The sequence below is a fragment of the Eumetopias jubatus genome, unplaced genomic scaffold, assembly GCF_037043125.1.
Source record: "Eumetopias jubatus isolate StellerSeaLion01/CBP00866 unplaced genomic scaffold, mEumJub1_p1.0 scaffold_16, whole genome shotgun sequence".
Taxonomy (NCBI): domain Eukaryota; kingdom Metazoa; phylum Chordata; class Mammalia; order Carnivora; family Otariidae; genus Eumetopias; species Eumetopias jubatus.
The window spans coordinates 37390601-37417775 of NW_028274822.1; the positions used below are offsets into that span (position 1 = coordinate 37390601).

Below are 27175 nucleotides of genomic sequence, written 5' to 3' on the forward strand. Positions count from 1 at the left end.
ATGAGAGGGGAGAAGGTCAGAGGGAGAAGCAGACTCCCTGCCGAGCAGGGAGCCCGATGCGGGACTCGATCCCGGGACTCCAGGATCATGACCTGAGCCGAAGGCAGTGGCTTAACCAACTGAGCCACCCAGGCGCCCAAAATACTGAATATTCTATACAACATCCAAATCCATAAATTGAACGAATGAGCTAATTTGGAAGGCAGAAGGACAAAAAAATATTCCCAGGACACAACCCACACTAACCCCAGTTTTTCAAGGGGAGCCTCTCTAATTCTCTAGCAAGAAGAATTTTGCTATTCTCACCTGGAGTATAAAATGCCAAGTATAAAACTATGAGACAGAACTGCTCAGGAAAACAAAACAAACTAAAACCAACCCCTCTGTAATCACAAAGACTGGCCCACTGTTACCTGAAGTAGGGCAAGTAACAAGTAAATCCTAGAAAATAGACTATCAATGATAATCTTTTAATAGATTCAACATTATGATAAAGATCATCGGCCATTCCACTTAAAAATAGGACCCCTTTATTCACAACATAAAGATGAGAATTTGATAAATTTCAGTAAATGGGCACTGTAAAGCAGTGCAAACAATGTTCAGAAATGAGATCTTTATGGGCACCTGGGTGGTTCAGTCATTAGGCGTCTGCCTTGGGGGGCTCAGGTCATGATCTCAGGGTCCTGGGATAGAGACCCACATCGGGCTCCCTGCTCCATGGGAGGCCTGCTTCTCCCTCTCCCACTCCCCCTGCTTGTGTTCCCTCTCTCGCTGTGTCTCTCTCTGTCAAATAAATAAATAAAATATTTTTTAAAAAAAGATCTTTATAATACTGAAATGGTAATTCTGGAGTGTCCTATCTGTTCATTGTTTTTTGCCTTTTGCTTTTTTGGTTTTTCAAATGCCATAAAGACCGAAGATCCTGGAGACTTCATGGTACTATCAAGAGACCTCCACTCTTTGGATGACTGAGTACACCTGCTTCTCCTTGTCCTCGGTGCCCTCAGCTGTGTCCTCTCCCAGCCACTTCAGTGCCAATTCCTCAGGGACCGCTGCAAGCCCTTCCCAGCCTTATGCTGAGAACCTGCTGACTTCAGGGCACCGGCACCACCCACGATCTTCCAGCTCCTACTGCACTGAAACTTCACAGGGAGATTTTTCAAGCCATTCTTTCTTGGCATCAACTGTCCCCCTTCCTCAAATCATCTTCCCCCTCTTTCCCTTTAACTCCTTAAGCTACAAGGAACAAAGTTGCAAAGGGAGGCCTTAAAGCCCCATCTGGAACTGCCAAACTCCCACTCCATCCCCCTTCATACTGTCTCCTCACCTTCGGGCGTACTGCTCAGTCCGTCCCCCTTGTGCTTCTCTCCTTCTCAGTTGTCCCACCAAACACCCAGAACCCCGCCCTGGCCATTGTAAAGCTTCTTCATCGTCTTTCTCCACAACACACAGGCCCTTTCACTGGACTTAACTCAAATCTGCCCTCCCCCAGAGCCCGCTAGCCTCACAAGCCTCTTTTGGGAGAACTGGTCATTCTTTCTCAGGAGGAGGTCCTGATGAGGGCTCACAGCTCCATGCTGTTACTCCCAGACCATTTCTACTTTAGTTAGTACTTTCATACTTTGTATAAAAGCCACTTCTTGTCTTTGATGCTCATGCCACAGTGGCTTTCAGAACTGTATTAACCTTGGCAATTTCTTCAAATACAATCCTCTTCTTATGGCTCTGATACCATACTGTCTCATCTGCTAAGAATGTGCTCCTTCAGGTATTACATTTGTCCCTTGTATTTTAAACCTTCCCCTCGCAGTACATAAAAAACACGCATACATATGACTTTGCCTCCATTCCTTTAACTACTGCACTACACCTTTTCTTCTTTGTTTTTTCTTTTTGTTAAGATTTTATTTTTAAGGAATCTCTTTAACCAATGTGGGGCTCAAACTCACAACTGCGAGATCAAGAGTTGCATGCTCCACTGACTGAACCAGCCAGGCGCGCCATGCAACACCCCCTTTTCTCTGTGTTGAATCTTCCTAAAAGAATAAGCTACGCTGTGTCTCTACTCCTTCATGGGTACATCAAATCCACTGGCACTGAAACAGCATCTGCCAGGGTCAAAAAAAAAAAAAAAACCCATTACCAAACATAAAGAAACACCTTATCTTCATCTCAGGTAAAATCTCTGACAAACAACACTCCTGGGTTTTCATGACCGCCCTCCCTCTGGTGTCTCCTTCCACCTCTCACTTCCTGAGAAGCCTCTCTTCCTTTACTGACCTCCATGATGCTCTCCAACACTGGGTCTGTCTCTTCTAAGTCTACACATGCTCCTGGCGCAGTCTTCTGCACAGACAAGGCTTACACCACCACCTACATTCTGCACCTTGAACATCCCTACAAGCACTTCCAAGTCAAATACTCCCAACCCAGCTCTTCCTGCTACCTTCCATCAAAGCTGCTCTACCTCTGGGGGCCTACCTCCTGTCAACTCACCAAACAGGGAAACCTGAGAGGGATCTTAAACTCCCCCTTTATTACTACCTACATTCAGTGGCTCCCCACGTTATAGAAATTCCGCCACTTACATACTTCTCATATATATTGTTTTCCTTTTTATTTCAGTATCACTTTAGTGTAGTCCCCAAGAACTTCTCTAAACTGTCACAACAGTCTTGCAGCTAGTCCCTTCCACTAATGTCAGCCACATGACCACCAAAAGCTTTCTTCTCAAAGTCTGGATCCCATCAGGTTACTCACTTGTTTAAAATCCTTCAATGGCATGCCAAAACCCTCAGCATGCCATAAAAGGCCTTCTGTGATGTGGCCTTTGCCAACCTCCCAAGCTTCATCTGTGCTCCTTCCTCACGTTCTCTATCCATCAACTCTGTTCTCTCACTTACTTATCTTGCACATGCTTCTTTCCCTTCCTTATTCATCAAACCTAACAAAAACCTGCTCACCCTGACATTGCTCAATATGAGCATTATTTCCTTACTGCACCCTTTCAGACACGTGTTCCTTCCGTTCTACTCTTAGGCACATCTCTACAACGCTATTTATTCTATCAGTATTTTACTATTATTCTTTCTCTCCTGTTGGACTGTGAGTTCCCTGAAGGGAGGAATTTTCTCTTATTTTTTTTTTTGTTGTTGAGCTGTGTATCACTAGCTCTTAATACACTGCCTAGCACATACCAGAGTTTTAAAAAACATTCACCAATGGGGCACATGGGTGGCTCAGTCGGTTGAGTGTCCGCCTCTTGACTTCGGCTCGAGTCGTGATCCTGGGGTTGTGGGATCGAGTCCCATGTCAGGTTCTGCGCTCAGTGGGGAGTCTGCTTTTCTCCCTCTCCTTCTGCCCCTCTCCCCGCTCCCACTCTCTCAAATAAATAAGTAAATCTTTTTCTTGAAAAACTGCCTAGGATCCGTAGAAAGGAAAATGCAAATAAACAAATATCCATTAAATTCCTGAATGTAAGTACAGACTATACCTTAAATAGAAGACAAAATATATTCCTTAAAAACCAAAATGAACAGAGGTCCAGATTAGCAACAGCCTCCACTAAGAGTGAAATGAACATACACTGTCTTTTCCAGGTCAGGCTCTGCACTCAGCAGGGAGTCTGCTTCTCTCCCTCTCTCTCCCTCTAACCCTCCTGCTGCTCACATTCTCTCTCTCTTAAATAAATAAATTTTTTTAATATATTTTATTTCTTTATTTGACAGAGAGAGAGACTGTGCCTACTTACTGCAGTTTTTATAGATGAGATAGAATCTCATCTATAAAAACTGCAGTAAGTAGGCACAGTTAACCAATACAAAGCGAGAGAGGGAACACAAGCAGGGGGAGTGGGAGAGGGAGAAGCAGGTTTCCTGCTGAGCAGAGAGCCCGATGCGGGGCTCGATCCCAGGACCCTGGTAAGGCAGACGCTTAACAACTGAGCCACCCAGGCACCCCGAAATAATTAAATCTTAAAAAAAGAAAAAAAAACATTCACCAAGTGGATTTTCACACACTAAAAGTCCTATTCTTTCTTACTTTCGTGTCTTTGCATTTAAAATAGAACACCATGAGCTCCCACTATAAATGGCAATGAATTAAAGTGGAGGGGAGAGTTATTGTTCTATTTGGGAAAAGAGTATCCGAGTTACTGGTGGACGGTAATACCCGCCCTTTGAGTAAAATGTAGACAGAGTTATAGTTCTAACAAAAGTTAAGGAGGCCCATTCTGTCACCCAACAAAGTTACTAAATAGCAGAGCCATAGAGTAAAGCAGGAAAGTCAGCAAATTAATAGGCTGACTTTGAATTAAAGTATATTTTATTAAAACTTAAGGGGAGGGGTGCCTGGGTGGCTCAGTCGTTAAGCATCTGCCTTTGGCTCAGGTCATGATCCCAGGGTCCCTGGGATCGAGCCCTGCATCGGGCTCCCTGCTCAGCGGGAAGCCTGTTTCTCCCTCTCCCACTCCCCCTGCTTGTGTTCCCTCTCTTGCTGTGTCTGTCAAATAAATAAATAAAATCTTTAAAAAAAAAAAAAGAAAACTTAAGGGGAAAGTGAAAATTAAAAAGTCAGCATTTAGCCTAGGTATTACTAGAGCCCAGTGTTAGCCAATAAGCCTAATTTTAGGCAAATTTCCCAAGAAGAAATAAACAGGACTGGTTAAACAATCTCATCTATAAAAACTGCAGTAAGTAGGCACAGTTAACCAATACAAATATTTTTAGATTATAAACTTTAGGGGACCAGGTGCTCTCACTATAAAAACACAAAAAATGTAAATATGATCACATACTCAAAGCTTACATTAAAACAGTAGTCATTCACATCTAATTCCTAAAAATAGTAGAATCACTATACAGCCAGATTTTCTATAACTAATCATACAGAGTTCAGAGCTCAGAAGAGCTGAATTATTGACTCATAATGCAAAGTCATTTTCATTATGTTTAAAAAAATAAAAAGCAGGGGTGCCTGGGTGGCTCAATTGGTTAAGCATCCAACTCTTGATTTTGGCTCAGGTCCTGATGTCAGGGTCATGAGATCCAGCTTCGAAACAGACTCCGCACCCAGCGGGGAGTCTGCTTCTCCTCTCCCTCTCCCTGTGCCGCCGCCCCCAGCCCACGCACATGCACTCTCTCTCAAATGAATAAATCTTTAAAAAAATAAAAATAAAAATAATTAAAAAATAAAAAGCAACATTTGTTGGTTTGAACACAAGGGGTTCAAAACTGAATTTTCCAGGTGTCCACTGCCAAATATGTTAGTTCTTCCAACCCAGGCCTTCATATTTGTGTTTCCTTTCTTTTCCATACCAAATACTGCAATCTCACTGCAGCCTCTATTATACGGCCTCATCTTTACAAAAGCCCTCCCTAAAAGGGCTAACTGGAGCTATCTACAGCATTAACAAAAAGAACTTTCCAGATCACAACCATCTAAAAGGATTTCCCTCAAAACTGAGATGGGAAGGCAAGGAACAAACATCTTTTGATACCAGATATTGTAATTTTAACACTCAGCATTTCTGGCATTACACTAATGCCATACAATTTTGTTGGTTCCAACTATTAGTCATTATTAGTTTAATAATAGTGCTATTAGTTTTCCCACATTACTTGGTAACACAACTTGCAGAAAATTAACCACGTGTAACACTGAACACAAATAATGAATTTAGTAATTCTAATACATGATACTTTAATATTTTATCTGTTGGAAGAACCCAATGGAAAACTGTTGGTAATATGATCATCGTCTTCTAGGAATCCAGGGATTACTATTAATCTAAAAAAATTAAAATTTTATAGTATCCAAATTAGTGAACAAACCAGTAATATACTTATTAAAACAGACGTATTATTATAAAATATCACTCACCATCCCCAGCAGGAAGTCCTCGCTCCTTTTTTTCATCACATTTGTTGCATTCACTGAAGTAAAGCAGCAGGAACATATCCAAGAGTACCCAAATCAAGGAGGTGGCTAGGACCACCTTGCAATATGCAAATTTTCTCATGGCACTTAAGTCAAATGCAAAATTTTAAAATATATATATATATATAAATATACAAAGATCATGAAAATTATTCCAATCCAGTTTCATCAGAAATCACGTTCATAACCTATAGAGATAAAAAGAAAAAAAGATTAACTTAAAAATATCAAAACCTTAAAAATGAACTGAAAGATTAATTTAACATGCATATGAAATTTTACTATTAAGTTTAAAAATCAGACTTAAAAAATACTTGTAAAATACATAAAAATTAATAGTATCAAGAACGTATACAAATAACTCCCACAAATAAACATACAATAATCCAAAAGAAAAATGGGTAAAGGATATAAACAAGCACTTTGCAGAAAGGAAACCTGAATAGCCAATAAATATGGAAAAGCACTCAATTAAGTATAATTGGGAAAATACAAATTAAAACAATAGTGAGCTACTATATCATACCCATCAAACATACAGGGTTTAACTCCCTTCTATTCAACTGCTATATTAAAAATGCTAAGCCATTAACTGCCACAGGAGTTTAAGAAACCAGAGATTCTCAGTCCCATTTCGACCACTCACATTCAGTTCCCAGGTCCCAGGGAGCAATAGGAGTTCTCCTAGTTTTGTACCACAGCAGTTTATTGGGCTAATTCTTATCTCTCTCCACTGAATCCCATTCTAAAAACACCAAATGGTCACCAGCCATTCAGAAACACTCAGGGAAAGTATAATGGAGAAGAAAAGAGGATCATAAGATCTGAGACCTAATCCTGGCTCTGACAGTAATTTTACAGACTTCCCTGATCTTTAGTTTCTGTTCCCCCGCTCGTGCCCCTCAATCTGTTCAATTATCATGAGAAAATGATTGGAGAAACTGTCACCAAATTTGGCAAGTCACTTGGGACAGTCTGACTAGTAACATTTCTGCTACAGAAGGAGCTCATCTTGGGAAGCTCTGGAGCCGACTGAGGGACCTCAGAGAGGTCGGGAGTCATTCTGATGAACAGCAGACACGGAAGCTCAAAGGCCTGTGTCACTGCTGACCAGGAGGGAGACAAGCCAAGTGCACTTAGATGAAGTGGATTGAGGAAACACACTTTGCACATGTGCTTCACAATGAAAACCAAATGAGCAGATGCTCTGAGGGACTGGGTTGATGGGCAACAACAGCAGCTTCTCAAAGGGCACCTTAACGTTCCATGGTTGGCAGCAGAGGTATTTACCCGAACAGTTCAGGCCAGGCCAGAGAGTTTATCTATGAAAAAGATATAATACTTCTTGCCTGCTTCACAAGGTTGCTAGACAGCAACCTGAAAAGCACCCCAAAAAAATCCTAAGTGATACTTATAAAGTATTATTTGTGCTCTGTTCTGGGACTTTTGCTCTCTTGCCTATATTCCTCCTTTCATCAAACCAACACTTCCTGACTGCACAGTGAACAGGGATGTCTGTTACTGCTGTATTCTTGCCTCAAAATTGTACTTACTCAGTATTTGATATCGTGTCACGTGCAGTGAGCAACTACTGATGACTCTGGTAACCACGATGAGGGGAGGACCAAAAACATTACAGTGCACAGCCTCATGAAGCAGTTCTCTCCAGAAAAGCTAGATAGATATAAATTTATATTTTGAGCTACTTTCCATGAAAAGCTACCTCTTTTGGTCCCTGGCAAAGGAAACAATCTGACTGCTAGTACAGTATCTGAAATCCAAAAGTAACTTTATGTTCTCAAAAACCTGATTTTTTTTTTTTAATGCTTACGGCCCAGATTAGTTCAATGCAAATCTCCATTACTTTGTATTCATTCCTATTTAATTTTTCCAAGCAGCACAATTAGATTCAAAAATTGAAGATGAAGTTCAGTGGGTATGTATGTGTTTGGAAGAAGAAATATGGAGGAAGCAGGAGGTGTAGGCAGAAAGGAAGATAAAAGAGAAGCAAAAAGTCTTCCAGACCTTGGGTTAGGCAAAGTTTCCTTAGATAGAACAAAACAAAACAAAACAAAAAGCACAAATCGTAAGACTGATTAAATGGACTTCACAATTATAATCTTCTTCAAAAGACAGTTAAGAAAATAAAAAAACAAGTCACAGGTAGGGAAAAAATACTTACAAATTACTTATCTGATAAATGACTTGTATCCAGAATATATAAAGAACTCTCAAAATACAATTTTAAAAAACCCAATTCAATAAAAGAGGCAAAAAGTTTGAATGGTCTTGTCACCAAAAAAGTGATACAGATGGCAAATGAGCACATGAAAAGATGTTCAATATCGTTAGCTTTTAGGGAACTGCTATTTGAGACCACAATGAAACACCACTATGTGCCAATCTATATGGCTAAAGGGAAAAAGAAAAATACCAAGTGCTAGCCAGGATTTGCGGCAACTGGAACTGTAATATGTTGCCAGTGGAAATGCAAAATGGTACAGTCCCTCTGGAAAACAAGTTTGGCAGTTTCTTTCTACAAGAATCTGCAATTCCATTCTTAGCTATTTACTTATGAGAACGGAAAACATATGTCTACACAAAGATCTGTAAACAAATCTTTATAGCAGCTTAATCATAACCATTAAAATCTGGAAATAATCCAAATGTCCATCACCTCGTGAATGGATAAACAAACTGTAGTACACTAAACAGTGAAATACTAATCCAGCAACAAAAAAGAACTCTTGATATATATGCAATAATATGGATGAATATGAAAAGCATTATGCTAAGTGAAAGTAGACACAAAAATGCTGTATATCGTACACTGCAGGATTCCATTTATAGGGCAATCTGGCAAAGGCAAAACTATAGGGACAGAAACCAATGAGTGGTTACCAGGGGTTGTGGAGGAAGGAGAGAACTGCCCAGAAAGGAGAGTGAAGGAACTTGTGATCATGAAAACATTCCGTATCTTGTTGTGGTGGTGGTCAGACGACTATGTCCGTTTGTCCAAACTTACAAAACTACAGCTAAAAGGGCGAGTTTCTGTGAATTCAATCTCAATCCCCTTAAAAATAGATAAATATGGGGGAATACTTCAAAGAAACAATGTCGATTTTAGAAGGAGACAAATGGTATACATTTCCTCAAACAAAACATACCAGAATTTATCTTGGAAGTCACTTAAAGCTCAAGAGTTTTTGTCCTAGCAATAGATTAAAACCTTCCATTTGAAATGCATTTGACTGCCTTATTTTAAAAGTTATAAAATCAGAATTTATGTGAAAGTATAGTGATCAATTCTATCAGTAAACTTTTGATCCTACCCTACATATCATACTGTCAAGTTCCTCCCAAGACTAATCAGCATTTTCTAGGGCTAAATAATTATTTTCTCCTACCCCTCATACTTTTAACCAAGGCTCTCCGGAAATTTCAGGCCTAAGAAGACAGCTCAACAGTCAGTACCTTTAGAAGAAAATGGAAGCTTCATTCCCTTGGACCTAAAGCTTTAGACTTCTGGGTACATTACAGTGCTTATCTCCCCTTTCACAAGAACACGGTACCCTTGGCTCCTAGGATCACTAACAATGCGTCGTATGACACAACAGAGGTAGGAGAGACGGGACATTTCTATAGATCTATTCATTTAATCTGTAGCTGGAATTTCTGCCAAAAAAACTAAAAGACTTAAAAATACGATAATCATCCTCTAACATAGTAAGGAGAGGCTAAATTATTTTATTTGTTATATAGTCTGTTTACTCTATTTCTCAATCAGAACCATAATCAATCATATTCATTCACTTGTTAATTAATTTGTTCAATGCACACAAACTCAGTAAATACAGGGAATGTGTCAAATGCACGGAATAAAAAAGTGAACAGAATGCACACCCCTTGCCCTTATGAAATTTAGAGTTGGCTCCAGGAAAGCAGGGATTAGTCAAACAGTCACATATACATAAAATTTCACTGGTGATAACTGTTTGGAAGGGAGGTACACAGCAATATAAACATCTGTATTACAAAGATCAAACTTTGTCAAAAAGGCTTCCCTGAGGAAAACATGATTTGAGGGGAAAATAAGCATTGGGGGCAGTGAGTAGCAAGGGCTCTGTAGCAGGAAGGAGCCCAACACTGAAAGGTCAGGGGATCCAAGACAAAAGAAGAGGAAACTGTGATATGAGATAAAACCGGAGCTGGATAAGAGTGGGCAGATTCAAGAGATATTCAGGGACAAACTCAACGGGATGCAAGGACAAATCAGATGGGGGGAAAGAAGAGGAAATCCTGGCTTATACCACTGGATGCAGAGTGGTGCCAGTCATAGAAACAGGGACCAATAAAAGAGGACAAATTTTTGGAAGGAAGGAAGAAGCAAGATGGGAAGAAACTTAAGTTTGACTTTGGACATGCTGAGTATCAGGTAACCCTGATACCTTCAAGAAGAGATATTAACCACAGCTAAGGATACAAAAGTTTGAGGACCAAAGGAGGGGTCTAAGGTAAAGATATGCGGACAGAAGCCCTTGCTCCTATGCAACGTCGCTGGGGCAGGCAGACTTTAAAAAAATCAATATACAAAACAATTTTTGTGGAGTGTAATTTCCCGCCTAGCGTGGGGCTGGATTTGGTGACTTGCTTCTAATCAACAGAATATGGTGGAAGTAATGGTGTGCGATTTCAAGGCCAGTCCTAAAACACACGTCCTCCTAGCTTTCTCTCAGCTCATACTCTGGGGAAAGCCAGCACCAATGTCAGAAGGATACTTAAGCATCCTTATAAAAAGGTCCACATGGTGAGAAACTGAAGCCTCCTACCAACAAGCAGTACTATCATGCCAGGCACAGAAGTGAACCCCTTTGGAAGCAGTCCCAATCAACCCTTCAGATGGCTGAAGCTCCTGCTGACATTTTGACTGCAATATCCAGAAAGATCCTGAATCAACACCACCCTGCTAAGGGGCTCCTGCATTCCTGACCCAAAGATAATACAAGATAAAAAATGTATATTGTTTGAAGCCATTAACTTTGGAGGTAATTCATCAATATTCATCAATATAGGATTTCAACAACAAAAAAGGCCTAGAAGGAAAATTCTTTAACCTAAAGATATTTAATGATAGGACTCACTGACTTGTCATGCATTTCTGTAACATAAGATGACTTATGCATCCTTACTTCAATTTGACATACTAGAGTCTAAGCAATAAGACAAGAAAAGGAATAAGGATGAGGGGAAGAAAAAGAGACAAAATTATCTGCAGACAGCATGATTTCTATACAGAAACTCTAAAAGAAATCAATAGATAAATGAGAGCTAATTCATGACTTCATCAAGGTTGCTGAATACTAGGGGCGCCTGGGTGGCTCAGTAGGTTAAGCATCTGCCTTTGGCTCAGGTCATGATCTCAAGGTCCTGGGTTCAAGCCCCACATCGGGCCCCCTGCTCAGCGGGAAGCCTGCTTCTCCCTCTCCCACTCCCCCTGCTTGTGTTCCCTCTCTTGCTGTGTCTCTGTCAAATCAATAAAATCTAACCACAACAAAAAAAGTAAACAGTACTGGGTCATCCTGATAATAATTTAAGGACAAAACTTTCCCAGCTCCTCAAAGGCAACTTCTATTCCAAACTTACCATTCTCTCTTTTCCTAACAGCTTTACCTTGCCGATATCCTTAGCAATGCCTTCTTTACATTTGTCTCTTTCTGAACTGCTTATAAATGGGAAAATCTATCTTGCTTTTTTTCTTTAATACCGAGTTCCTGAGACCCATCCATATGTTACATGCAATTACAGTCAACTAGTTTTCACTACTGAATAGTATTCCACTGGCTTGGCATACCACAGTTTATACATTTTACATTTAATAAACACCTGGTTCTTTCTAGGTTTGTATCATTACAAACAGTACTATTATGAACATTCCTAAACATGTTTCCTGGCACACACATGTAGGAGTAAGGGGTATAGGGCAGGGGTGATAAACTTCCGCAAAGGGCAAGACAGTAAATATTTTAGGTTTTACAAGACAGAAGATCTGCAGTGTAAGCATTCAACTCTGGTACTATACCACAAAAGCAGCCATAAATGACACACAATCAAGTAAGTGTGACAGTATTCCAACAGAACTTTATTTATGGACACTGAAATCAGAATTTCATGTAATTTCCACATTACAAATTACATAATTTTTTATTTCACAATTTAAAAATGTTAAAAACCTTTTTTAACTCATGAGTTTTCACACCAACCCCTGATCTAGAGTACACACGTAAGGGTATTAGGTCACAGGGTATGCATATTTTCAATATGACTAAATATGACCAATTTGTTTTCCCAGGTGGTTGAAGCAAAATAGTAAGCAAAATGAGAGCTCTGGATGTGTTATATCCCTGGCGACACTTATTGATGTCAGACTTTCTTATTTTTTGACAATCTGGTGAGTGTGTAGTTGGTATCTTAACGTAGTTTTAATCTGCATTTCCCCACTGTCTCTGACATTACTGGTCATTCCATTTCCTCTTCTCTAATGTGCCTATAAAGTCTAGCCCACTATTCTATTCAGTGGGTTGTTCTGTCTTTTTCCAATTAGTTTGTAAAGATCTTTGTGTAGTCTGGACTCTTAATCTTGTGTTGGCTACATGAACTCCAAGAATTTTTTCCCAGTTTATAGCTTGTCTTCTTAATAAGAGGTATCTTTTGTGGTTTACATTTTCTGCGTCTTAAGAAATTCTCTAGGGGTGCCTGGGTGGCCCAGTAGTTAAGCGTCTGCCTTCGGCTCAGGTCATAATCTCAGGGTCCTGGGATCGAGCCCTGCATCGGGCTCCCTGCTCAGCGGGAAGCCTGCTTCTCCCTCTCCCACTCCCCCTGCTTGTGTTCCCTCTCTCACTGTCTCTCGGTCAAATAAATAAATAAAAATCTTGAAAAAAAAAAAGAAAAAGAAAAATTCTTCTCTATCTAGAGATCATTAAAAATAATGTTCTAATGTCTAAAAGTTCTTAAGTTTTACCTTTCAGGTTTAAGTAGAAATTCAATGTCACTTTCTTCCACGTGGATTACCAATTATCCTGCCACAATGTGTGGAAAGTTCATCCTCTTACTAAAGATGTGCATGCAATGCAAACTTTGTCATAAACTAGGTTTCCAGCATTCTATGTTCTGTTCCACTGGTCCATCTACCCTTAACACCACATTGCTGTCTCACTTATAGCTTCATAATAATTCTTGATATACACTAAAGAAGTCTTCTCACCTTGCACTACTTCTTGAGGAGGGTCTTGGCTACTTTTGACCAACTGATCTTCCTTAGGTATAACAACCATAATTACTAAAAATGATATTCCACCTATTGAAAAAAGAAATCTAGTAGTTAAAAGTTTACATGTCTATGGTGGAACAATTCTACTGTTAGGATTAAATTAAATTAAAAAATGATACAAGTCATAGAAAAGAAGTTGGTGATGAGGAGTTCAAGTCAAGAGCCATTTAAAAGAAAAATTCCAGGGGCACCTGGGTGGCTCAGTCGGTTAAACGTCTGTCCCTTGGTTTCAGCTCAGGTCATGATCTCAGTATCATGAGACTGAGCCTGGCGTGGGGTTCTGCGTTCACCAGGGAATCTGCCTGTCCCTTTCTCTCCCGACTTGCGTGCATTCTCTCTCTCTCCCTCCCTAAAATATATTTTTTAAAATGCTTAAAAAAATAAAGGAAAAATTCTGAAAATGTCTTACAAAATGACATCATTATTAAAATTAATGTACAGCACCTAACTTTTATGTCTACTATACTGTTGTTCTTTTTTTTTTTTTTTAAAGATTTTATTTATCTATTTGACAGAGAGAGACAGTGAGAGCAGGAACACAAGCAGGGGGAGTGGGAGAGGGAGAAGCAGGCTTCCCGCGGAGCAGGGAGCCCGATGTGGGACTCGATCCCAGGACCCTGGGATCATGACCTGAGCTGAAGGCAGACGCTTAATGACTGAGCCACCCAGGCGCCCTATACTGTTGTTCTTAAAAAAAAAAAAAAAAAGATTCAGTATTTTAGAGTCACAGTTCATTCCACGCTATCTGGATATTTACTGAGTCTTGACCAACTACATTCCTGATACCAGGTCAGGTACCATAGATAGTACAAGCCTGAAGGCAATGATCCACACCATGGAAGCCCTTATCACACAGTTAAACACCAATCTAAGAGACGCACCGTTCACATTACAAAAAGAAACATCAACTCAAGAAACCTGGTGGGAAAAAGGCATACAGATAGGGAAGTTCTAAATAGATTTATCAGAAGGCAGTATAAGTTACTGAACTTTTCTGCAACAAGGTTTTCTTTTTCTTTTTTTTTAAGATTTTATTTATTTGACAGAGAGGGAGCACAAGCAGAGGGAGTGGCAGGCAGAGGGAGAAGCAGACTCCCCATGGAGCAGGGAGCCTGACTTGGGGCTCGATGCAGGGCTCCATTCGAGGACCCTGGGATCATGACCGGAGCTGAAGGCAGTCGCTTAACCAACTGAGCCATCCAGGCGCCCCTGTCCTTCTAGTTTGTTCTAAAGAGCCCTGTAACTGCAGGACCCATACCTGTGGGTTCTTACTAAAAAGAAACTCCATGGTCAAGTAAATTAGGGAAATGTTATAGACTCTATATGCCCTGGGAGATTCATACTGCATATAACTGCCCTAAAGGTTCTGTGAAGTTCTGCAATAAAGAAACATATCTAACTTCATTAACTCAGAACTTCTCATTTTCAAGCATGGAACTTTCCTCATCTACTTTGTCTTTTTTGCACAACACAATACAGGTTTCAAATAGCAATAGATAAAGTAATAAAGATTGGTTTCAAATCCTGGAATCAGCCTATTTTTAAACAACAGGTTATTCTTTTTCTGCAAAACTGGTATTTCTGTGCATCTGCAAATTACATAAAAAAGAAATCCTATCGTGTTCACAAGGAAGATCTTCATAAAGTGGAGGTTAATTTTGTAATATCTTAATTTAACTGTTTATAGTTCATATTTCTGCACTATTCTTTAACATATATAACACACAGTTGTGGACAAAAACAGTAAATTCAGAAATCACCATTATACAAATTTTTAAAAGAAAATAATCTAAAAGAAGTGAAAAGAATTCTAAAAGAAGTGAAATTTAGCAACTATATTTGCTATTTTTTTCTAAGTTTAAAATATCATATTCTAAAAAATGTAACAGCATTAAATGTTACATTCAACAACACAACAGGATGCTCTAAGGAAAGAGTTAACACAGCAGGTCTGTTTTACTCAGGCCTTGCTAATCTGTGGGGGATGCCTGGAGCCATGGTAATGACCCCTGGCCAAACTCTGAGAACTAAACTCCTGGAATGTTCACAGTCACTGAGTAAGGATTTTAGAGGCAGTGGGTCAGGATGTATCAGGCTGTCAGCACTGTTTAAAGTAAGCATCAAGATTTATGATGTGCACCTGTATCTGGTCGGGTCCTAAGTCTTAGTCACCAGGGCTGGCCACAGAAAATCATGTCCATGTGATCCGCACAGAGGAAAGACACGGAATGTTTGTGTCTTATCTTCCTAGCATTCACCTGTATGTAGCTCTTCCCTGCTGTTCCTGTACTGCACCCTTTGCTGTAATAAACCTTAGCCATTAGTACAACATTATGTTAAGTTGGGGGAGTCCAGCAAATCAAAACTAATGGGCAGTCATGGGACCCCCTCCTCCCCAAAACAAACAATATTAAAGCATTTGGTTTGCCATAATAGCTACTTCTAAATGCTAAATGATCATAATCACAATCTGCTTAAATGAATAAACCAATGTACAGGATAAAAGTTAACACAGCAGGCACAAGATTACTATCCCTAGAAAGGCCTGGTTGCAAGGTGGGCCCTTGACTGGCATCTGGTAACTTAAATGATAATTCCCTACACTGATACAAAACTTACCTTAAAGGATAAGTGTGCCTAACTGTGCCTAATCTATTTGTACAAACAATATGGTTTGTGCAAAACACCGGCTTTCTTTCTGGGAGACTGAATTTTGGTACATGCTAGGCGGAGGGTGCCATCATCATCAGCCCCAATAAAAACACTGGCACTGAGTCTAATGAGCGTCTCCAGCTGGTAACACTTCACATGTTATCACAATTCATTGCTAGAGGACATCGTGTGTGACTCCACTGGGAGAGGTTCTTGGAAGCTTGTGCCTGGTTTCTTCCAGACTTCACCCCATGCACTTTTCCCTTTGCCAACTGCTTTGTATCCTTTCACTGTAAGAAGTCTTAGCTGTTATTATGACTATATGCTGAATCCTGTGAGTCCTCCTAGCTAATCATGAAACCTGGGGTGGCCGTGGGAACGCCCAACACAATCAGCATATTAAAAGAGAAGTGCTGAATAGGCCAAATGCTGAAATTCAAATCTGGGTTCAAATTTCAATTCCAACACTTTCTAAGCTATCCTAGCAATGTTACTCTTTATTTGCACAAACCTGGGGTTCTTCATTCCTTTGAGGAAAATATGTCCACCGTACAGTCCCTTTCACTAAATTAAACGAGGTAATGCACATCACTTATATGTCACAGCACACAGTAAATATTAAGTAGTATTTCCAGAGGTACTTTCTTAGACGAAACAAAAAATCAGGAACTTTTATATTTGTACTGATGCAATGATTACTCAAATGGCCATGCAGGGTACTGCAAAAAGAAGCTCAGAGGTAAACTTTAACTCTGAAATCTTCAACACTGATGATTCTATGAGTGATTTCCAGCCCACATGACAGGATTATTGAGTGAGCTCAAGCAGGTTAAACCCCATATAGTAAGAACCTTTTTATTCCTAAACTTGATATTCATCTAGTCTTCAAACTGACCACCTTAAGGAAATATGAATGCACTAATTAATTAGTACTGGGACTATGCTTGATGGTTACATTTCTCAAATAATTGAATTTGCATTTTAGTATAAGCCATTCACTTATGTATATATGAGGCATAAAGTCCAATCAACATACGTGTGAAACCTCCATAGCTGTAAGAGCAAGCCCCAGGGAAAAGAGAAGTGCAAACCTGAAGTCATTCACTCCCAGCTATCAACTTACCCCAAAGTGGTTTTTCAAATGAATTCATATCCCAAATCGACATGTCCCACATTTCCTGTTGAAAAATAAATTTCCTAAAATCAGATTATTACAGAATAACTCTATCCTCCCCCCTTATTACTTCAGCCACCCTATTCCACTGGACTTTAAGTCAGCCATACCAGAGGGCAAAACCGATATCTTATTTAGCTCCAATGCTGAGCACAGGCACATAATAGGTACTTCCCCAAACCTTGCACATAAAAGGTGTTCAGTTAATGTCTAGTATATGAATAAAATATTACTGAGCTCCAACATCAAGCTCAGTGGAAATACTATAAAAGTATCATTCCTCCTCTTAGAAATCTATCAGAATATTAACTTTCCAGATGGGAAGGCCGAAGACACAGAGATAGCACCTGCAGCAGGTACTATTCTTTTTTTTTTTTTTAAGATTTTACTTATTTATTTGAGAGAGAGCGAGAGAGAGCACGAGTGAGAAGGAATGGGAAGCAGTCTACCTGCTAACCGACTGAGCCATCCAAGTGCCCCGGTACTGCTTATTTCTTATCCCCCCCAACACACCCCATTTTACTCCATTAGAACCCCAGCTGAATTCAGCTGATCATTCTCTGCTAGACTACCTATTCTTTATTCATTCAAGCTAGCCATGGCTGTTCTATTCCTCTTCCTGGTACAAGTGACCAAATCTCAACCAGCAGGACCCGAGGGGAAAACTGTTGGGTGCATTTAAGAAAAGTTATTTCTCTCAGAGGTGCTGAAGGAGAAATTATACTTATGATGGGGGAGCTTTTTATGTCTGGGGGCAGAAGCCATATGGGAAATATCTACAACTTCCTCTCAAATTTTACTGTAAATCTAAAACTGCTCTAAAAAGTCTTTTAAAAAAAATTAAAGCATGAAAGACTTACACACAGAAAGGTGAAACAGCTTATACTGGAGTAACCCTCCCACAAACAATTAATTATAAACTCTGGCCAAAATGTAAAAACCACTACTGAAAAGTACTGGATAAGTTAGATAGGTGATGGTGATTACGGAGGGCCCTTGTGATGAGCACCAGGTGTTGTATGGAAGTGCTGAATCACTATACTGTACACCTGAAACTAGTATGTGTCAAGTAACTGGAATTCAAATAAAAACTTTAAAAAAAGAAATTAAAAAAAAATTAGAGAATCACTAGATAGCAACCAAAACACAGAAAAGAGAAGGCAACCCTTGAAACAGGGGGACTATACTAGCCGAGATTTGCTTTTTAATGGCTGCTTGCCTGAGGGCAGAGACCACCCTGCATTGTGTAAAGCAGGTAAAACTCAAGAAGTCACACTCTCATTGGCTTGTGGCATCAAAGGATGAAGGTCGGGGCTAGTAGAGCAACTAGAAAGTAAGGAAGAAAATCCTACATATGTTTATATATGTAAACTCCACCACAATCCTTAGCTGAGCCCTGAACACACAACACAGGAGACTCCAGAGGCCCCAAAGAAAAGCAACAGCTAAAATGGCTGAAAGAACTGAGCAAGAGATCAGGTGTTGCCCAGTGCAGCAGAAACAGAGTTTGGAATTTAGGTCCAGCCAGTTAACTGCCTGCTAGAACAACAAAGAATCAACACTCTTTCAGAGAAAACAAAATTATGAGGCACAAAAACATACTTACAACATTCAGTATACAATAAAAAATTACTAGACATGAAAATAAACAAGAAAATGTGACTATGGTAAAAAAAAAAAAAAAGTCGGTATACTCTGGACACAAGATTATCCAGATGTTGGCATTAGTTGACAAGGGCTATAAAGCAGCTACTATCAATGTGTTCAAGAACTTAATAAAGGAAGAAATTTGATACTTAGTATAAAAAGGAACAATATAGGACCATGCAGAACACAAAAATACAAAGTCTGAGATGTAGAATTCACTTGACAGGTTCAACAGCACATTAGAGGGCAAGAAAATATAGGCATATCTTGAAGATACTGTGGGTTCAGTTCCAGACCACCATAATAAAGTAAACATTGTAATAAAGTGACTAACATTAATTTTTTGTTTCACAGTACATATAAAAGTTGTTTACATTATAGTTTAAGATGTGATAGCAGTATGTCTAAAAAAACTAAAGTACATATCTTAAAAAATACTTCATTGTTAAAAAAATGCTAACCATTATCTGAGCTTTCAGAGTCTCATAATCATTTTGCTGTGAAGGGTCTTGCCTCTACGCTGATGGCTACTGACTGATCAGGGTGGTGGATGCTGAAGGTGGCGGGGCTGTGGCCAGTTTTGTTTTTTTTTTTAAGATTTTTTATTTATTTGACAGAGAGAGAGTTAGCGAGAGCAGGAACACATGCGGGGGAATGGGAGAGGGAGAAGCAGGCTTCCCACCAAGCAGGGAGCCGGATGTGGGGCTTGATCCCAGGACCCTGGGATCATGACCTGAGCCGAAGGCAGACGCTTAAGGACTGAGCCACCCAGGCGCCCCGGCAATTTCTTAAAATAAGACAACAATGAAATTTGCTACTTCAACTGACTCCTTTCATGAACAACTTCTCTGTAGCATGCTAGGCTGTTTGACGGCATTTTACCGAAAGCAGAACTTCTTTCAAAATTAGAGTCAATTGGGGCATGCCTGGGAGGCTCAGTCAGTTAGGGGTCTGCCTTCGGCTTGGGTGATGATCTTGGGGTCCCGGGATCGAACCCCGCATCTGGCTCCCTGCTCAGCAGGGAGTCTGCTTCTCCCCCTCCCTCTGCCCCTCTGCCCCCCTTCCCTACTTGTGCTCTCTGCTCTCTCAAATAAATAAATGAAATCTTGAAGAAAAAAACAAAATTAGAGTCAATTTCCTCAAACTCTACCGCTGCTTGATCAACTAAATTTATATGATATTGTAAATCTTCTGTTGTCATTTCAACAATTTTCACAGTATTTTCACCAGGAGTAGATGCCATCTCAAGAAACGACTTTTCTTTGCTCATCACAAGAAACAACTCCTCATCTGTGCAAATTTTATCATGAGACTGTGCAGCAATTTAGTCACATCTTCAGGCTCTACTAATTCTAGTTCTCTTGCTATTTCCACCACATCTGCAGTGACTTCCTCCACTGATGTCCTGAACCCCGCAAAGTCATCCATGAGGGCTGGAATCAACTTCCAGAGTCCTGTTAATGTTGATATTTCAACCTCTTCCCATGAATCACGTATGTTCTTCCTAGCATCTAGAATCCTTTCCAGAAGGTATTCAACTGACTTTGCCCAGATCCATAAGAGGAATCATTATCTATAGCAGCTATAGCCTTACAAAACATATTTCTTCAATAACAAGACTTAAAAGTTAAAAATACTCCTTGACCCATGAGCTGAAGAATGGATACTGTTAGCAGGCATGGAAACAAGGTTAATCTCATTGTGGTATCTCCATCAGAGCTCTGGGGTGACCAGGTCCATTGTCAATGAGCAGTAATATATTCAAAGGAATTTTTATTTTTTCCTGAGCTGTAGGTCTCAACAATGGGCTTAAAATAGTCAGTAAACCATGTTGTAAACAGATGTGCTGTCAATTTAAGCTTTGTTGTTCCATTTCTAGAGAAAAGGCACAGCATTTAGTGTAACTCCTGAGACCTCAGATTTTCAGAATGGTCAATGAGCGTTGGTTTCAACCTAAACTCACCAGCTGCATTAGCCCCTAACAAGAGAGTCAGCCTGTCCTCGGAAGCTCTGGAACCAGTCACTGACTTCTCCTGTCTAGCTATGAAAGTCCTAGATGGCATTTTCATCCAATAGAAGGCTACTTTGTCTATAGTGAAAATCTGTTATTTAGTGTAGCCACCTTCATTAATTACCTTGGCTGGATCCTCTGGCTAGGTTGTTGCAGCTTCTACATGAGCACTTGCTGCTTCACCTTGCACTTTTATGTTACAGAGATGGCTTCCTTCCTCAAACCTCGTGAACCACCTTCTGCTAGCTTCAGACTTCAGACTTTTCTTCTGCAGCTTCCTCACCTCTCTCAACCTTCCTGGAACTGAAGAGAGTTAGGGCTTGCTCTGGATTAGGCTTTGACTTAAGGGAATGTTGTGGCTGGTTTGATCTTCTATTCATACCACTAAAACTTCCTGCATTATCGGTAATAAGGCTGTTTGACTTTCCTATCATTCTTCACTGGAGTAGCACTTTTAATTTCCTTCAAGCACTTTTCTTTTACATTCACAACTTGGCTGGCAGATTACACCTAGCTTTCAGCCTATCTCAGTTTCAACATGCCTTCCTCACTCAGCTTAAATCATTTCTAGCTTTTGATTTAAAGAGACATGCAACTCCTTTTACTTGAACACTGAGAGGCCACTGTAGGGTTAGAATTGGCCTAATTTCAGGGCGCCTGGGTGGCTCAGTTGGTTAAGCGACTGCCTTCGGCTCAGGTCATGATCCTGGAGTCCCGGGATCGAGTCCCACATCGGGCTCCCTGCTCAGCAGGGAGTCTGCTTCTCCCTCTGACCCTCTTCCCTCTCGTGCTCTCTCTCATTCTCTCTCTCAAATAAATAAATAAAATCTTTAAAAAAAAAAGAATTGGCCTAATTTCAATATTTTTGTGTCTCAGTGATTAGGGACGCCCGAGGAGAGGGGGAGGAGAAGGGGAACGAACGGTCGGTAGGTGAAGCAGTCAGAACACACATAACATTTACCAATTAAGTTCACCATCTTATATGAGCACAGTTTGTGGCACCCCAAAACAACTGCAATAGTAACATCAAAGCTCACTGATCAAAGGTCACCATAACAAACATAATAATGAAAAAGTTTGAAATATCGCAAGAATTACCAAAATATGACACAGGGACACAAAGTGAGTAAACACCATTGGAAAATGATGTCAACAGACTTGCTCAACGCAGGGCTGCCACAAACCTTCAATTTGTAAAAAACACGGTACCTGCAAAATGCAATAAAATGAGGTATGCCTGTAAAGGGTCAGTCAATTTAAAGATACATCAAAGCAAGTATCCAATCTGAAGATCTGAAAGAAAAAATTTTTAATGAACAGAAAGCCTCAGTGAGTTATGGTACAGTATCATAAGTTTAACATATGCAAAATCAAAGTCCCAAAAGGAGAAAATTATACAAAAATTATATTATTATACAGAAAAGTATATGCAAAAATAACAGCCAAAAACGTCCACGATTTGGAGAAAACATAAAATCGTAAATCTAAGCCCACTGAACCCTAAGCAAGATAAATACAAAAAAAATCCCAACTAGAGCACATCATATACAAAGTGCTAAACACTAACGATACAGAGAATAACCTGAAAGCAGCCAGAGGAAAAAAGACATACTATATACAGAGAAAAAGAAGTGGTTGACTTCTCATGACATGAAACAATTTTCAGGTCAAGAGAAGCCAAAACAACTCATCTCTTTGCAGACCTGCACTACAAGCAATGCTAAAGGAAGTTCTCCAGGCAGAGGGAAATGACACCAGATCTATAAGGAGAAATGAAGAACAGAAGCAATGGTAAATGTAGGAGTAAACATAAAAGCCTGATTTTTCCTTTTTTTTTTTTTTTTTTTAATTTTATTTAGGGACACCTGCGTGGCTCAGTCGGTTAAGCAGCTGCCTTCGGCTCAGGTCATGATCTCGGGGTCCTGGGATCGAGTCCCACATCAGGCTCCCTGCTTGGTGGGAAGCCTGCTTCTCCCTCTGCCTGCCCCTCCCCCTGCTTGTGTGTTCACTCTCTCTCTCTGACAAATAAACAAATAAAATCTTTAAAAAAAATAAAAATTTCATTTATTTGACAGAGAGAGTACACAAGGTACAGAGCACAACGCTTAACCACTTAACCGACTGAGCCACCCAGGCACTCTTCCCTCTTGCTTTCTTAAAAGACATATGGCTGATTAAAAATTCTAACTTTGTACTGCATTAGTTTCTTAATATGAAGATGTAATATATGAAGAAATTAGAGCACACAATAGAGGTGGGAGTTAAGTGGAACTACACAGTTGTCAGGGACTTATATTTTATGTGAAATAGTACAACCTAGCACCCACTCATGATATTTACAACAAAGAGAAAAGAAATCCAAGGAGACTGAAATTAAGAATAAACTTTGTTAGCCCAAATTTCCAGTAAACAAAACAGCTTAAAGTTTTTAATAAAAGGATAAAAATGTATTTTATCACTTCTTCCTGTCAACAATGTACTAGAACTCCTACCCAGAAGAGTAAAACAAGAAAATGAAACAAAAGATTTAAGAATTGGAAAGAAGAAAAACAAAAAAAGAAAATGGTAGAAAAATCCAAAACAATAAAGACAATGAGAACTAATGAGAACTTTTAGCAAGGTTGCTGGATACAAGTTCAACATGCAAAATTCAATAAATTCTTTTTTTTTTTTTAGAAATGGTTCTTTTTTTTTTTTTTTTTTTTTTAAGATTTTATTTATTTATTCATGAGAGACACAGAGAGAGAGAGAGAGAGAGGCAGAGGAGAAGCAGGCTCCCAAGGAGCAGGGAGCCCGATGCGGGACTCGATCCCAGGACTCTGGGATCATGACCTGAGCCGAAGGCAGACGCTTAACCATCTGAGCCACCCAGGCGCCCAAAATTCAATAAATTCTTATCGCCAATAACTAGAAAATTGCTTTAAAAGATCTTTAAAAATTAAAAAGAATAGCATGCTCAAATATGGATGGTTTATCAAAGAAATAAATTCTCTCAATATTAATCTATATACTTAATACAGTTCCAATCAAAATCTCAATATAATTTTTTTTAATTTATTTATTTGACAGAGAGAGAGCGCACAAGCAGGCAGAGCAGCGATAGAGGGAGGGGGAGAAGCAGGCTTCCCGCTGAGTAAGGAGCCCGATGTGGGGATCGATCCCAGGACCCCGGGATCATGACCTGAGCCGAAGGCAGTTGCTTAACAAACTGAGCCACCCAGGTACCCCCTCAATATAATTTTTTTTTTATAGAACTTTAAAAGCAGGCTAAAATCACATGGAAGAACAAAGCCATGAAAGCCAATAAAATCTTGAACAGGGTGAAAGAACTCTGTCTACCACATATCATGCTACAGTAATTAAGTCAGTATGATACATGGGCAGAGACAGATTAAAGAACCAATAAAACAGAATGGAGAGTCCAGAATCGGACCACATGAATATGCAAACTTGATATACAACAGAGGTGGCACTACAAATCAGTGTGAAAAAGACGGGCTGTTTAATAAACGGTTCATCCACATGTAAAAATGAAATAAAACTCCTACTTCACACCATACAAAAGAACAATTCCAGGTGAATTAAAGATTTAAGGATATATGTTCTAAAACTTTAAAATAAAATAGAGGCAAATATCTTCATATCTTTGGGTAAGGAAGAATTTCTTAATACTCAAAAAACACAAACCATAAAAGGAAAAAGCAATTTCCACTACATGAAAATTACTTTTTTTAAAAAGATTTTATTAATTTATTTGACACAGAGAGAGAAAGCACAAGCAGGGGGAGCGGCAGAGGGAGAAGCAAGCTCCCCGCTGAGCAGGGAGCCCAATGTGGGGCTCCATCCCAGGGCCCCTGGGATCATAACCTGAGCCACTCAGGTGTCCCGAAAATTAATTTTTTAAATATAACCAAAGATGTCATCATGGACAGTCAAATGATAAACCAACATCTAGGGGAAAATATTCAAGAAAAGATTAGTATCAGAATGTATTAAAAACTTTTCCAACTCAACACTCAAGTGAAAAATGGCATGGTAATGGACAAATCAGAGGCAAGGAAAGTATATAGCCAATGAATATATGAAAATACGCTCAACTTCAGTAGTAGGCAGGAAAATGAATGTGACCTCATCAAACTGGCAAAAGTGTTAGTAATAAAGAAATGTGACACTCATACAATGTTGTTCCAAGTGTAATAATTTGGCACAGCCACTTTGGAGAGCAATCCAGCAATATCTAGAATAGCTGAAGAAAACACTACCCCATTATTCAGTAATTCCACTTCAGGTACGTACCCTGGAGAAACTCTCACACATGTGTATAAGGAGACATGCACAAAGACGACAGCATTGTTTATAATGGGGGGAAAAAAAAGGTAACAACCTAGATGTATAGCAAGAGGAAAATGAAAAAATAAACCATGTAACAGAATAATATACAGGCAGTTAAAATTAAACTAGAACTACGTGCATCAATATGGGTAAACGCTGCTGAATGTAAAAAAGCAATATATGCAGGATATGTGTAGTATGTTCCATTTATATTCAGTTTTAAAGCATATTAAAATAAGACATTATTCAGAGACACAAACATATATTGTAAAGAAAGAATAATGTGCAGGAATATAATATACCAAATTCACATTATGGATATTTCTGAGAAGGGAGGGAAAGGCTTCAATAATACTGGAACTTTTTTTATGTAAAAGATCTAAACTGTGGCAGACTGCTACAATTTAGTTTCTCACCAAATTCCTATTTTCCTCTTTGGTCTTACAAATCAAACTGCTCTACTTCTAAGAGTGGCAATTTACACATCTTGGCCTGCACAGCAGATTAAGGTAGCCAATAAGATAAATCAGAAATCACTGGGTTGTGCCATGGGAAAGATACCGAAAGGGTAAGGACTTCACGGGGACATGTGCCCTTTGCCCTTACTCCTTCCTTTATTCTCCTGCCTGGGATAAAAACATGAGGGATGGAGCTGCAAGGACCTTCTCAGCAACCATGAGATGACCTTGAGAAAGAGAGCCACAAGCTAAGCACCGCAAAGCAGAAAGATAGAAGATGTCCAGTCTTGATGACCACACAGCTGCCATGTCCCGAGAGGAAAAAAGTCCTCTTTAAAGCACCTTTTCGGGGGGTGGGGGAAGAAGAGGTGTCGAGATCTTTTAAATGCAGCCAAACCTAATGCTAACTGACACAGAAGAAAATGGGGGGGGGGGAATGTTAACATAAGACATAGGAAAAAGATTCTGCTACTGTACTTTTCTATGTTTTTAATTTTTGATTAAAAAAATCTTTCACTTCCCAGATTTGAAACAGAGATTCTCAAATGTTAACCACAGACAACTGCTGGCCCACAGATCAAGAAAAAATACAAAGGCAACACATATAGTTTATGAGGTGGCCAACCAGAGTGGATAAAGAATTCACTAGAACAGGCCAACCACGCCTGGAGAGCACAGACAGCTACTACGGTACTGCCACCAGCACAGCTACGGCCCCGTGTGGATGACAAACAATCCCACAGCCTCCTGGCTCCGAGCTGCGGATGAGAAAAACCAAAAACAATTTGCAGACTAAATGGAAATCTCTGTTGTCGTTCCCTTTCCCTATTTTTCCTTCTCCATGCATTCCCCAGAGCTCAGGGCCATAGTTTTCTGTCTCTACAACTGGATCATCTGGGCAAAAATATCACAAGACAATAGTACCCTCAGATGAAATGTAGTTGTCTTTTACAATTGTAAACAGGGAGGTTCTTTTGAGAACTACTTCACCTAAAACACTGTCTGATGTTACTTGGATATTAACTCAAGTCACCTTCTGGGATCTAAAAAGTTTTAAAATTTGCTCAAAAGACCAGATGAAAACACAAGTTTGAAATGAAGGTAGGTTTTAGATTTGGGCCCAAGATAACGGTCTGAAATAGTTAGTTACCATGTGAAAAAGAACAAAAGAAACAACAAAACTTGTTCACTTACTGGCCTGTTACAGAAAGATAATGATCTTGTCAGTCATGATTTATCACAGATACCACGCAGTGCAAAACATACTCTTCATTTTTCTTTCGGTAGTCAGCAATATGGTGGTACATTCGTTTTTGTGCATTTTTTTTCCTAATTTGATTTCTCACTTATTTTGTTTCTCCCTAATGCCACTTAATTTCGTTTCTTAGCTTATAACGTTAGTGGTTGTTCTGCATTCTCTCCTGCTGAATTTACTCACTTTCTGGCTCCTTGCCTTTTCTTTCTGTGAATAGCTATTCTCTGCCTCACTCCCTCAATTTGGTTTTCCCCTAGTCTCAGATGGCTTCTGCACTGATACTGAGATCCACACTAGGCCCCATCATCCCAAGAGCCTTTTCCTGGAATTTTTTTTTAAAAAGCCCTTTGGAGGTTTGCTTCCTGATCTCAGAACCAAA

General features: G+C 39.6%; 1 protein-coding gene across 3 annotated transcripts in view; it reads right to left on the reverse strand.

Moving 5' to 3' along the window:
- Positions 1-27175, reverse strand: part of GALNT1 (polypeptide N-acetylgalactosaminyltransferase 1) — a 124463-nt gene that overhangs the window by 61928 nt on the left and 35360 nt on the right. The window contains exons 1-3 of one of the 3 annotated variants that reach the window (XM_028098278.2): positions 21961-21981; positions 17043-17097; positions 5884-6128 (exon numbers count right to left, since the gene is read on the reverse strand). In XM_028098278.2, coding sequence (XP_027954079.1) covers positions 5884-6022 — 139 coding nt within the window. In that variant the 5' untranslated portion in view covers positions 6023-6128; positions 17043-17097; positions 21961-21981. Of the gene's footprint in view, positions 1-5883; positions 6129-17042; positions 17098-20875; positions 20981-21960; positions 21982-27175 lie in introns of those variants that run through there. The other 2 variants (XM_028098277.2, XM_088019747.1) reach the window with 2 other exon arrangements.